The sequence below is a fragment of the Stenella coeruleoalba genome (assembly GCF_951394435.1).
Source record: "Stenella coeruleoalba genome assembly, chromosome: 7".
Classification (NCBI taxonomy): domain Eukaryota; kingdom Metazoa; phylum Chordata; class Mammalia; order Artiodactyla; family Delphinidae; genus Stenella; species Stenella coeruleoalba.
In genome coordinates this window covers 55,660,450-55,674,470 of record NC_137153.1, presented here as the reverse complement: position 1 = coordinate 55,674,470, position 14,021 = coordinate 55,660,450, and the positions used below count along the sequence as shown (strand labels likewise).

The 14,021-nt window shown below is 36.5% G+C and overlaps 1 protein-coding gene across 1 annotated transcript in view; it reads left to right on the top strand.

Annotated features, from left to right (window-relative positions):
* ADAMTSL1 (ADAMTS like 1) overlaps positions 1-14,021 on the top strand; it is a 468,040-nt gene that overhangs the window by 51,789 nt on the left and 402,230 nt on the right. Inside the window, exon 3 of the mRNA XM_079927992.1 lies at positions 9,889-9,934. Coding sequence (XP_079784118.1) covers positions 9,889-9,934 — 46 coding nt within the window. The remainder of the gene's footprint in view (positions 1-9,888; positions 9,935-14,021) is intronic.

Below are 14,021 nucleotides of genomic sequence, written 5' to 3'. Positions count from 1 at the left end.
AAGTGCCAGTATTTGAAGGACAGCAAATCAATGTGGGAACAGAAAATTGAAAGGGTGTACCTGTCTGCCTTATGATTGCCCTTATAAACTTGGATTCTCTGGGATTGGGAGACTGGTGTGTGGGATAGAATTTTTTTGGAAGACATCAAATTGTAGACGGCAGGAACGAAGAGTCACATTTCCTGGGAATCAGAGAGTCTTCTTAAGGCTTATCTCGAATGAGCGAGATGACGGGATGACGGTACTCCCCCAGCTCAGCTTTTTTTTGTGGGGGGTGGTGGTGTTGAGTATAGCTGCTTTACAATATTGTGTTAGTTTCTGTTGTACAACGAAGTGAATCAGCTATATGTATACATATATCCCCTCCCTCTTGGACCTCCCTCCCATCCCCTCCCCCATCCCACCCATCTAGGTCATCACAGAGCACCGAGCTGAGCTCCCTGTGCTATATAGCAGGTTCCCACTAGCTATCTGTTTTACACATGGTAGTGTATTTATGTCAGTCCTAATCTCCCAATTCATCCCACCCTCCCCTTCCACTGCTGTGTCCACACGTCTGTTCTCTATGTCTGTGTCTCTATTCCTGCCCTGAAAATAGGTTCATCTGTACCACTTTTTTAGATTCCACATATATGCATTATTATATGATATTTGTTCTTCTCATTCTGACACACTTCACTCTGTATGACACACTCTAGGTCCATCCACATCTCTACAAATGACCCAATTTCTTTCTTCTTTATGGCTAATATTCCATTCTATATATGTACCACATCTTCTTTGTCCATTCCTCTGTCGATGGGCATTTAGGTTGTTTCCATGGCCTGGCTATTGTAAATAGTGCTTCAGTGAACAATGAGATGCATGTGTCTTTGGGAATTACGGTTTTCTCAGGGTATATGCCCAGTAATGGAATTGCTGAGTCATACTGTAGTTATATTTTTAGGTTTTTAAGGAACCTCCATATTGTCCTCCATAGTGGCTGTATCAATTTACATTCCCAACAAAAGTGCAAGAAGGTTCCCTTTTCTCCACACTCTCTCCACCATTTATTGTTTGTAGATGTTTTGATGATGGCCATTCTGACCAGTGTGAGGTGATACCTCATTGTAGTTTTGATTTGCAGTTCTCTAATAATTAGTGATGTTGAGCATCTTCTCATGTGCCTCTTGGCCATCTCTATGTCTTCTTTGGAGAAATGTCTATTTAGGTCTTCCACCCATTTTTTGATTGGATTGTTTGGGTTTTTTTTATACTGAGCTGCATTAGCTGTTTATATAATTTGGAAATTAGTCCAAATATTTTTTCCAATTCTGAGGGTTGTCTTTTCGTCTTCTTTATGCTTTCCTTTGCTGTGCAAAATCTCTTAAGTTTCAGTAGGTCCCATTTGTGTATTTTTGTTTTTATTTTCATTACTCTAAGAGGTGGGTCAAAAAAGATCTTGCTGTGATTTATGACAAAGAGTGTTTCTTCATATGTTTTCCTCTAAGAGTTTTATAGTGTCAGGCCTTTATAGTGTCAGGCCTTTAATCCATTTTGAGTTTATTTTTTGTATGGTATTAGGGAGTGTTCTAATTTCATTCTTTTACATGTAGCTGTCCAGTTTTCCCAGCAGCACTTATTGAAGAGACTCTCTTTTCTCCATTGTATAGTCTTGCCTCCCTTGTCATAGATTAGGTAACCATAGGTGCTTGGGTTTATCTGTGGGCTTTCTGTCCTCTTCCATTTATCTATATTTCTTTTTTGTGCCAATACCATACTGTCTTGATTACTGTAGCTTTGTAATATAGTCTGAAGTCGGAGAGCCTGATTCCTCCAGCTCCGTTTTTCTTTCTCAAGATGGCTTTGGCTACTCAGGGTCTTTCGTGTTTCCATACAAATTGTAAAATGTTTGGTTCTAGTTCTGTGGAAAATGCCATTGGTAGTTTGATAGGGTTGGCACTGAATCTGTAGATTGCTTTGGGGAGTATTGTCATTTTCACAATATTGATTCTTCCAATCCAAGAACATGGTATATCTCTCCATCTGTTTGTGTCATCTTTGACTTCTTTCATCAGTGTTTTATAGTTTTCTGCATACAGGTCTTTTGCCTCCTTAGGTAGGTTTATTCCTAGGTATTTTATTCTTTTTGTTGTGATGGTAAATGGGATTGTTTCCTTAATTTCTCTTTCTGACATTTCATTGTTAGTATATAGGAATGCATGAGATTTCTGTGCATTTATTTTGCACCCTGCAACTTTACCAAATTCATTGATGAACTCTAGTAGTTTTCTGGTGGCATCTTTAGGATTTTCTATGTATAGTATCATGTCATCTGCAAACAGTGACAGTTTTACTCCTTCTTTTCCAATTTGGATTCCTTTTATTTCTTTTTCTTCTCTGATTGCCATGGTTAGGTCTTCCAAAACTGTTGGATAATAGTGGTGAGAGTGGACATCCTTGTCTTGTTCCTGAGCTTAGAGGAAATGCTTTCAGTTTTTCACCATTGTGAATGATGTTTGCTGTGGCTTTCTCATATATGGCCTTCATTATGTTAAGGTAAGTTCCCTCTATGCCCACTTTCTGGAGGGTTTGTATCGTAAATGGGCGTTGAATTTTGTCGAAAGCTTTTTCTGCATCTATTGAGATGATCATATGGTTTTTATTCTTTAGTTTGTTAATATGGTATATCACATTGATTGATTTGCATATATTGAAGAATCCTTGCATCCCTGGGATAAATCCCACTTGTTCATGGTGTATGATCCTTTTAATGTGTTGTTGGATTCTCTTTCCTAGAATTTTGTTGAGGAATTTTATGTCTATGTTCATCAGTGATATTGGTCTGTAATTTTCTTTTTTGTGATATCTTTGTCTGGTTTTGGTGTCAGAGTGATGGTGGCCTTGTAGAGCGAGTTTGGCAGTTTTCCTCCCTCTGCAATTCTTTTGGAAGAGTTTGAGAAGGATAGGTGTTAGCTCTTCTCTAAATGTTTGTTAGAATTCACTTGTGAAGCCATCTGGTCCTGGACTTTTATTTCATGGATGATTTTTGATAACACTTTCAATTTCATTACTTGCGATTGGTCTGTTTATATTTTCTAATTCTTCCTGGCTCAGTCTTGGAAAGTTGTACCTTTCCAAGAATTGTCCATTTCCTCCAGGTTGTCCATTTTATCTGCATATAGTTGCTTGTAGTAGTCTCTTGTGATCCTTTGTATTTCTGCGGTGTCAGTTGTAATTTCTCCTTTTTCGTTTCTCATTTTATTGATTTGAGTCCTCTCCCTTTTTTTCTTGATGAGTCTGGCTAAAGGTTTATCAATTTTGTTTATCTTCTCAAAGAACCAGCTTTTAGTTTTATTATCTTTTCTATTGTTTTCCTTGTTTCTATTTCATTTATTTCTACTCTGATCTTTATGATTTCTTTCCCTTGGGTTATTTTGTTGTTCGTCGTCTTCTTTCTCTAGTTCCTTTAAGTGTAAGGTTAGATTTTATTTTATTTTTTTTGAGATTTTTCTTGTTTCTTGAGGTGAGATTGAATTGCTACACACTTCCCTCTTAGAACTTCTTTTTCTGCATTGCATAGGTTTTGTGTTGTTGTGTTTTCATTGTCATTTGTTTCTATGTATTTTTTTATTTCCTCTTTGATGTCTTCAGTTGTTTCTTGGTTATTTAGTAGCGTATTGTTTAGCCTCCATGTGTTTGTGTTTTTTACAGTTTTCTTTTTCCTGTAATTGATTTCTAATCTCATAGTGTTGTGGTCAGAAAACATGCTTGATACAATTTTCTTAAGTTTTCTGAGGCTTGATTTGTGCCCCAAGATGTGATCTATCCTGGAGAGTGTTCCATGTGCATGTGAGAAGAACTGCCACTTTCAGGTGGAAAGTCCTGTAAATATCAATTAAATCTATCTGGTCTTATGTGTCATTTAAAGCCTGTGTTTCCTTATTTATTTTCTGCCTGGATGCTCTGTCCATTGGTTTAAGTGGGGGTGTTAAAGTCTCCCACTTTCATTGTGTTACTGTAGATTTCCCCTTTTATGGCTGTTAGCTTTTGCCTTATGTATTGAGATGCTCCTGTATTCGGTGTATAAATATTTATTATTGTTCTATCTTCTTCTTGGATTGATACTTTGATCATTATGTAGTGTCTTTTTTGTCTCTTGTAACAATCTTTATTTTAAAATCTATCTTATCTGATATCAGTATTGCTACTCCAGCTTTCTTTTGATTTTCATTTTCATGGAATATCCTTTTCCATCCCTTCACTTTTAGTCTGTATGTGTCCCTAGGTCTGAAGTGGGTCTCCTATAGACAGCATATAGATGGGTCTTGTTTATGTATCCATTCAGCCAGTCTGTGTGTTTTGGTTGGAGCATTTAATGCATGTACATTAAAGGTAATTATCAATATGTATGTTCCTATTACCATTTTGTTAATTGTTTTGGGTTTGCGGTTCTTTTTCTTCTCTTGTGTTTCCTGCCTAGAGAAGTTCCTTTAGCATTTGTTGTAAAGTTGGTTTGGTGGTACCGAGTTCTCTTAGCTTTTGCTTGTCTGTAAAGCTTTTGATTTCTCCATTGAATCTGAATGAGATCCTTGCTGGGTAGAGTAATCTTCATTGTAGGTTTTTTCCTTTCATCACTTTAAATATGTCCTGCCACTCCCTTCTGGCCTGCAGAGTTTCTCCTGAAAAATCAGCTGATAACCTTATGGGGATCCCCTTGTATGTTATTTGTTGCTTTTACCTTGATGCTTTTAATATTTTGCTTTGAATTTAATTTTTTTTAGTTTGATTAATATGTGTCTTGGCATGTTTCTCCTTGAGTTTATCCTGCCTGGGACTCTGCAGTTCATGGACTTGGGTGGCTATTTCCCTTTTCATGTTAGGGAAGTTTTCAACTATAATCTCTTCAAATATTTTCTCAGACCCCTTCTCTTTCTATTCTTCTTCTGGGGCCCCTATTATTCAAATATTGGTGCGTTTAATATTGTCCCAGAAGTCTCTGAGACTGTCATCATTTCTTTTCACTCTTTTCTCTTTATTCTGCTCCTCAGCAGTTATTTCCAGCATTCTGTCTTCCAGCTCACTTATTTGTTCTTCTGCTTCAGTTATTCTGCTATTGATTCCTTCTAGTGTATTTTTCATTTCAGTTATTGTGCTGTTCCTCACTGTTTGTTTGTTCTTTAGTTCTTCTAGGTCCTTGTTAATCATTTCTTGTATTTTCTCAATCTGTGCCTCCATTCTACTTCCAAGATTTTGGATCATCTTTACTATCATTACTCTGAATTCTTTTTCAGGTAGGTTGCCTATTTCCTCTTCATTTATTTGGTCTTTTATTTGATCTTTACTCCTTCGTCTGTAACATATTCTTTTGTTGTCTCATTTTTTTGATGGGTGGGGCTGTGTGCCTGTCTTGCTGCTTGTTTTGCCTGAGGCGTCCAGCACTGGAGTTTGCAGGCAGTTGGGTAGAGCGGGGTCTTGGTGCCCTGATGAGGACCACTGGGAGACCTCACACTGATCAGTATTCCCTGGGGCCTGAGGTTCTCTGTTAATCCAGTGGTTTGGTCTCCGTGCTCCCACCACAGAAGCTCAGGCCCGACCCCTGGCCTGGAAACCAAGATTCCGCAAGCTGTGCAGCATGGCAAAAAAAAAGAAAGGCAACAAACAAAAAGGAGGAGAACAATAACAAAGAATAAAAATACAATAAAATTAGAATAATAAAAAATGTATTACAAAAAATAAAAATATAAGTGAAACAACAGAAAGAAGGCAAAACAGAACCACAACGGCCAAAAAAAAAAACCCCAAAAAGGACTTGGTGGGGGTCGGGGGGGTAGGCAAGGGAGGGCAGGGCTGGGGATCAGGAACTGTGCAGCCAGAAAAGGCCCTGGGGGTGGGGTGGGGGGCATGGCTTAGGCTCAGCATGGCCAGAGGGGGCCCTGGAGGACGGTGGTTCAGGTCTGGGACCTCAGTAGGCTTGCCAGGCCCGAGTGGGTGGGGGAAATGCTATCCGCATTCCCCTCTGATCCCCTGATCCCCCCGAAGGTCTCTCCCTGTCCCTGCTAATCCCCACTCTGTGGGTGGGCCCCTCCTAGTATGGGAACCCCTCTCTTCCCCCACCGCCGTTTGTTTTTGTTTTGTTTTTGCTAAATGAGAAGCATTTAATTCAATCTTTTACATTATATGCTTACTTTTCCTGTTACCCAAGGATGCTTTTTTTAAATTATTGAACTATAGTTGATTTATAATATTATGTTAGTTTCAGGCATACATCAAAGTGATTCAGATATCTGTATCTATATATCTATATATCTGTATCTATCTATATATATGTTTTCTTTTACAGATTTTTTTCCATTGTAGGTTATTACAAGCTACTGAATATAGTTCCCTGTGCTATACAGTAAATCCTTGTTGTTTATCTATTTTATATATAGTAGTGTGTATATGTTAATCCCAAACTCCTAATTGGTCCTCCCCTGCATTTCCCCTTTGGTAACCATAAGTTTGTTTTCTATATTTGTGAGTCTGTTTCTGTTTTGTAAATAAGTTTAATTATATTATTTTTTTAGATTCCATATATAAGTGCTATTATATACTATTTGTATTTATTTGACTTACTTCACTTAGTATGATAATCTCTAGGTCCATCTCAAGGATGCTTTTAGAACATACGTAGTAGGTATTCATAGTTTAAAATATCTGGGAAAAGGCTCATTTAAATTATTGAACTAGATGTTTTTCTGCTTTTTAATTTTTTTAGTAAGCATTATCTCTAATAACCCCATTGACGTTTGGATAGAACTTTTGTGAGTTATCTCAGTTGGTGATCACAACTTCAGGCACTGCTGTTTCCTTATACAGTGATATCCAGTTGACAGATGAGGAAGCAAAAACCCTGAGAGGACAAGAGGCTTACGCAAGGGGAAGAGCAAAGTCTGTGACTCAGATTGTCAAACTCCTAATTCAGATGTGTTTCCATTATTCCTTTCAGAGAGATAAGGTTAGGAAAAGAAAATAAAAGGAGGGTGAAAAACATAGCATTTTAAGATCTTCATGATTAATGCCAGAGTTCACTTTTTTAAGGCAAGAAGTCATCATTGGATCTCCTTTGTTTTAAAACCTTCAGTGGTTCCCCTCTGCCTATTGCAAAGTTCACAGTTAGAAGGCTTTTTTTAATCTCTTTCAGTTCCCCACATACACCCAAAACTACACAACCAAACCGCTTGAAAATGTACAAACACACCATATCTTTTCTTTCCTCTATGCCTTTGCCTATGATTTCTTCTCCACGTATCCATCACCCTCTTTTAATATCTATTATATTTTTACATCTATTATATAATTAATTTATTTGTTAAATGTCTATATAATGCTTACTATGTGTGAGGCACTGTTTGAAGTGCTTCACAAATATTAACTCAGTTACTCCTTATAATAATCCCAGGGGATAAGCAATATTATCCTATTTTAAAGATGACAAAACTGAGGTATAGAAACTAAGGAATCAGGATTCCAGAAAGAAGGTTCTGCTGTCAAACTGGGTACTCTTAACCACTACAGTATGTCACATATGCACTAGGAATTTCAAAATTGAAAAACATATCACATTCAGCCAACACTGATGTCTACATGGCATGCTACCAAAGGCGTCCAGGTCATAGCATTAATTACCTTGTAAATTTACCATCAATTGGAGCCTAGCTCTCATCTTTTTAAACTCAGAAACCTGATATTTTTCAGCAGTCATACCAAGAACAAATCCTTCTCTTGGAGGTGGACTTGCAATGACTTGGCCTGTGAGGTTAATATTTCAAGTTAAAATGCCAATTTATTAACTTACAGTGAGAAGTAGAACTGTCCATAACATGGACCATTCCCATGTCAGCATGACCAGTGCCTCTGCCTCTTAGCAGTCATGTAAAAACAGACCACGCTTGGCAAATTGCTTTGATCAACATGGCATTGTAATGAAGAATATTTCTGAGATGAGCAAAAAATTCACTGGCACCAGCTAGGTTAGTGTGAGGCATCTGGACTGTGATAGCAACAGCCTAGCCAAGGGGATCAGGAGGACGTGAAGTTCATTGGCCCTTAGCCTGGGACATTGCTGGGCTGGGCACTGGCAACCTAGTATCTCTTCCATTCTCCTTTTTTTCTATGATTCTGGCCAGCCCTTTTTTTCCTTTGTTACATTCTACTGTTGAGTGCATATTAATATAGTCAGTCTGGTTACAGTCAAGTCTTCAAGCCTGGGACCTTTCTATCTCTCTAAGATAGCCTTTGTGTAATTGTATTTTCAGGTGACATTTTCTTTTTGATGACATTCTTGAGACCTAACACAAATACTATCTAGCATTTTTTACACTGAATTATATGAATATTTTCTTAATAGCGAAGACCAAGTCATGCTCATTCTTCTTTGTATTCCCGGAAGTAAATGTATTGCCCAGTATATAATAGGAGCTCAATGGGCGTGTGCTGAACAAACAAGTGAATTAGGGGGCAGTAAAGCATCACGGTTATGAGTGTAAGCTCTGAATGGCTCGGTTTCAAATCTCAGCTCTATTACTTAATAGTTGTGTGATTTTGGCAAGTTACTTAACCTCCCTAAGCTTACATTTTCTCTTCTGTAAAATGGGTATAATGATAGTACCCTGTCTCCCAGTGTTCTTGAGAAGAGTAAATAAATTAATACATATAACAAACTTAGAAATATACCTGGAATTCCATAACTATTAGTTATTAGTATGATAATTCTCTCAGAATTTCATATTTTACTTGTTTTTTTATAAGTGTGACTTATTTTGAAAGAACAGAGTACTGCTGTTCCTAAGTGTCATCATTGAACATTTAATAAAAAATTGATTGTTTTTGTTCACAAGAGTTCAGTAAAATGGAAACTCCCATATATTGCTGGTGGGAGAATGCAATGGTACAACCTTTATGGAACGCAATTTGGCAATATTTATCAAGAGCCTTATAAAAGTTCTTTCCCTTTAGTGCTGTAATTCCCCTTCTAGAAACTTACCTCTCCTAAAGACATAGTCAGAAACTTGGATAAAACATACGCATGGACATGGTTTATCACATGATCACTTACCAAACCCCAAATTAGAAACTACTTAAATGACAAGAAATGGAAGAATGATTACACAAGTTATATCATTTGATGGAATAGTATGTAGCTCTCAAAATGATGTCTTTAAAGTTATTTAGTAGTGTGGAAAAATAACTCCAAAAATTTTTACGTGGAAGAAAAGCAAGCTATAAAATTGTATAAGTGATGTTATTTCCTCTGCATTGGAAAGAAATTAATAAATCAAAATAATAGTGATTATCTTTAGATGAGACAGCTATGGGGGATTTTCGTTCTTTTGCATCATCTTTCTTTTCTAAAACCTCCACAATGAGGATGTACTTTAGAAATGAAGATAACTCTTTAAGAATTATGACTTTCATATTCTTAGATGTGTAATCTTAAAAGCCATGTTGAATGTTAAGTCCAATTTTTATCATATTCTAAATGTAAGATCTGTCATATTAGTGAAACCTATCTTTAGTTTTATACCAGAGATAATTAACAGAGGATTCATTTAATATTAATATTTATCAGAAAACCTTGCATTAAATCTATTTGATTAAATAAGAACTCATTACAAGTACTTACTTTGACAACTTTTGAAGCAAAATGAATGCTTAGTTTCAACCCTTATAGAGAAATCAATTTATGTATACAACTCCTTGAGGTCTGCTCAATTTAACATTTGATACTAATTCCTCTAAGAGCATACTCAGAAGAAAAGAGAGGCTTTTATATTGGTACTGAGAGGAAATGGTTTTTGTAACAAAACAGTTCAAATTTGGGGCCCTTCATAGGTAGTAATGAGTTTTGTTTTTTTTTTTTTCTAGGAGCTGTGAGGGAAGGAATATCCGATATAGAACATGCAGTAATGTGGTAAGTATTAAGGTTCTATGATTGTGATAAGGTATTTATTTTATTTTATTTTATTTTTTATACAGCACGTTCTTATTAGTCATTCATTTTATATACATCAGTGTATACACGTCAATCCCAATCTCCCAATTCATCCCACCACCACCCCCCGCCGCTTTTCCCCCTTGGTGTCCATACGTTTGTTCTCTGCATCTGTGTCTCAATTTCTGCCCTGCAAACTGGTTCATCTGTATTATTTTTCTAGCTTCCACATATATGCGTTAATATACTATATTTGTTTTTCTCTTTCTGACTTATTTCACTCTGTATGACAATCTCTAGATGCATCCATATCTCAACAAATAACCCAATTTCATTCCTTTTCATGGCTGAGTAATATTCCATTGTATATATGTACCACATCTTCTTTATCCATTCATCTGTCAGTGGGCATTTAGGTTGCTTCCATGACCTGGCTATTGTAAATAGTGCTGCAATGAACATTGGGGTGTCTGTGTCTTTTTGAATTATGGTTTTCTCTGTGTATATGCCCAGTAGTGGGATTGCAAGGTCATATGGTAATTCTATTTTTAGTTTTTTAAGGAACCTCCATACAGTTCTCCATAGTGGCTGTATCCCACCAACAGTGCAAGAGGGTTCCCTTTTCTCCACACCCTCTCCAGCATTTGTTGTTTGTAGATTTTCTGATGATGCCCATTCTAACTGGTGTGAGGTGATACCTCACTGTAGTTTTGATTTGCATTTCTCTAATAATTAGTGATGTTGAGCAGCTTTTCATGTGCTTCTTAGCCATCTTAATGTCTTCTTTGGAGGAATGTCTGTTTAGGTCTTCTGCCCATTTCTGAATTGGGTTGTTTGTTTTTTTAATATTGAGCTGCATGAGCTGTCTATGTATTTTGAAGATTAATCCTTTGTCCGTTGATTCATTTGCAAATATTTTCTCCCATTCTGAGGGTTGTCTTTTCTTCTTGTTTATGGTTTCCTTTGCTGTGCAAGAGCTTTTAAGTTTCGTTAAGTCCCATTTGTTTATTTTTGTTTCTATTTCCAGTACTCTAGGAGGTGGATCAAAAAAGATCTTGCTGTGATTTATGTCAAAGAGTGTTCACCTCTGTTTTCCTCTAAGAGATTTATAGTGTCTGGTCTTACATTTAGATCTCTAATCCATTTTGAGTTTATTTTTGTGTATGGTGTTACGGAGTGTTCTATTTTCATTCTTTTACATGTAGCTGTCCAGTTTTCCCAGCACCACTTATTGAAGAGACTGTGTCTTTTCTCCATTGTATATCATTGCCTCCTTTGTCATAGATTAGCTGACCATGGGTGTGTGGGTTTATATCTGGGCTTTCTATCTCTTTCCATTGATCTGTATTTCTGTTTTACTGACAGTACCATATAGTCTTGATTACTGTAGCTTTGTAGTATAGTCTGAAGTCAGGGAGTCTGATTCCTCCAGCTCTGCTCTTTTCCCTCAAGACTTCTTTGGCTATTCGGGGTCTTTTATGTCTCCATACAAATTGTAAAATGTTTGGTTCTAGTTCTGTGAAAAATGCCATTGGTAGTTTGATAGGGTTGGCACTGAATCTGTAGATTGCTTTGGGGAATATTGTCATTTTCACAATATTGATTCTTCCAATCCAAGAACATGGTATATCTCTCCATCTGTTTGTGTCACCTTTAATTACTTTCATCATTGTCTTACAGTTTTCTGCATACAGGTCTTTCATCTCCTTAGGTAGGTTTATTCCTAGGTATTTTATTCTTTTTGTTGCAGTGGTAAATGGAAATGTTTCCTGAATTTCTCTTTCAGATTTTCATTGTTAGTGTATAGGAATGCAAGAAATTTCTGTGCATTAATTTTGTATCCTGCTACTTTACCGGATTCATTGAATAGCTCTAGTAGTTTTCTGGTAGCATCTTTAGGATTCTCTATGTATAGTATCATGTCATCTGCAAACAGTGACAGTTTTAATTCTTCTTTTCCTATTTGGATTCCTTTTATTTCTGTTTCTTCTCTGATTGCCGTGGCTAGGACTTCCAAAACTATGTTGAATAATAGTGGTGAGAGTGGACATCCTTGTCTTGTTCCTGATCTTAGAGGAAATGCTTTCAGTTTTTCACCATTGAGAATGATGTTTGCTGTGGGCTTGTTGTATATGGCCTTTATTATGTTTAGGTAGGTTCCCCCTATGCCCACCTTCTGGACAGTTTTTATCATAAATGAGTGTTGAATTTTGTCAAAAGGTTTTTCTGCATCTATTGAGATGATTATATGGTATTTCTTCTTCAATTTGTTAATATGGTGTATTACATTGATTGACTTGCATATGTTGAAGAATCCTTGCATCCCTGGGAAAAATCCCACTTGATCATGGTGTGTGATCCTTTTAATGTGTTGTTGTATTCTGTTTGCTGGTATTTTGTTGAGGATTTTTGCATCTATATTCATTGGTGATATTGGTCTGTAATTTTCCTTTTTTGTAGTATCTTTGTCTGGTTTTGGTGTCAGGGTGATGGTGGCCTCATAGATTGAGTTTGGGAGTGTTCCTTCCTCTGCAGTTTTTTGGAAGAGTTTGAGAAGGATGGGTGTTAGCTCTTCTCTAAATGTTTGATAGAATTCACCTGTGAAGCCATCTGGTCCTGGACTTCTGTTTGTTGGAAGATTTTTAATCACAGTTTCAATTTCATTACTTGTGATTGGTCTGTTCATATTTTCTATTTCTTCCTTGTTCAGTCTTGGAAGGTTATACATTTCTAAGAATTGTCCATTTCTTCCAGGATGTCCATTTTATTGGCATAGAGTTGCTTGTAGTAGTCTGTTAGAATGCTTTGTATTTCTGCGGTGTCTGTTGTAACTTCTCCTTTTTCATTTCTAATTTAATTGATTTCAGTCTTCTCCCTCTTTTTCTTGATGAGTCTGACTAATGGTTTATCAATTTTGTTTATCTTCTCAAAGAACCAGCTTTTAGTTTTACTGATCTTTGCTATTGTTTTCTTTGTTTCTATTTCATTTTTTTGTGCCCTGATCTTTATGATTTCTTTCCTTCTGCTAGCTTTGGGTTTTGTTTGTTCTTCTTTCTCTAGTTTTTAGGTGTGAGCTTACATTATTTATTTGAGATTTTTCTTGTTTTTTGGGGTAGCCTTGTAAAGCTACAAACTTCCCTCTTAGAACTGCTTTTGCTGCATCCCATAGGTTTTGGATCGTCATGTTTTCATTGGTATTTGTCTCTAGGTAGTTTTTGATTTCATCTTTGATTTCTTCACTGATCACTTGGTTATTTACTAACGTATTGTTTAGCCTCCATGTGTGTCTGTTTTTTATGGTTTTTTCCCTGTAATTTATTTCTAATCTCATAGTATTGTGGTCAGAAAAGATGCTTGATATGATTTCAATTTTCTTAAATTTACTGAGGCTTGATTTGTGACCCAAGATGTGATCTATCCTGGAGAATGTTCTGTGTGCTCTTGCGAATAAAGTGTAATCTGCTGTTTTGGGTGGAATGTCCTATAAATATCGATTAAATCTATCTGGTCTATTGTGTCATTTAAAGCTTCTATTTCCTTATTTATTTTCATTTTGGATGATCTGTCCATTAGTTTAAATGAGGTGTTAAAGTCCCCCACTATTAATTTGTTACTGTTGATTTCCCCTTTTATAGCTGTTAGCAGTTGCCTTATGTATTGAGGTGCTCCTATGTTGGGTGCATATATATCTATAATTGTTATATTTTCTCCTTGGATTGATCCCCTGATCATTATGTAGTGTCCTTCCTTTTCTCTTGTAACATTCTTTATTTTAAAGTCTATTTTATCTGATATGAGTATTGCTACTCCAGCTTTCTTTTGATATCCATTTGCATGGAATATCTTTTTCCATCCCCTCACTTTCAGTCTGTATGTGTGCCTAGGTCTGAAGTGGGTCTCTTGTAGACAGCATATATATGGGTCTTGTTTTTGTATCCTTTCAGCAAGCCTGTGTCTTTTGGTTGGAGCATTTAATCCATTCACCTTTAGGGTAATTATCGATACGTATGTTCCTATGACCATTTTCTTAATTGTTTTGGGTTTGTTTTTTTAGGTCCTTTTCTTC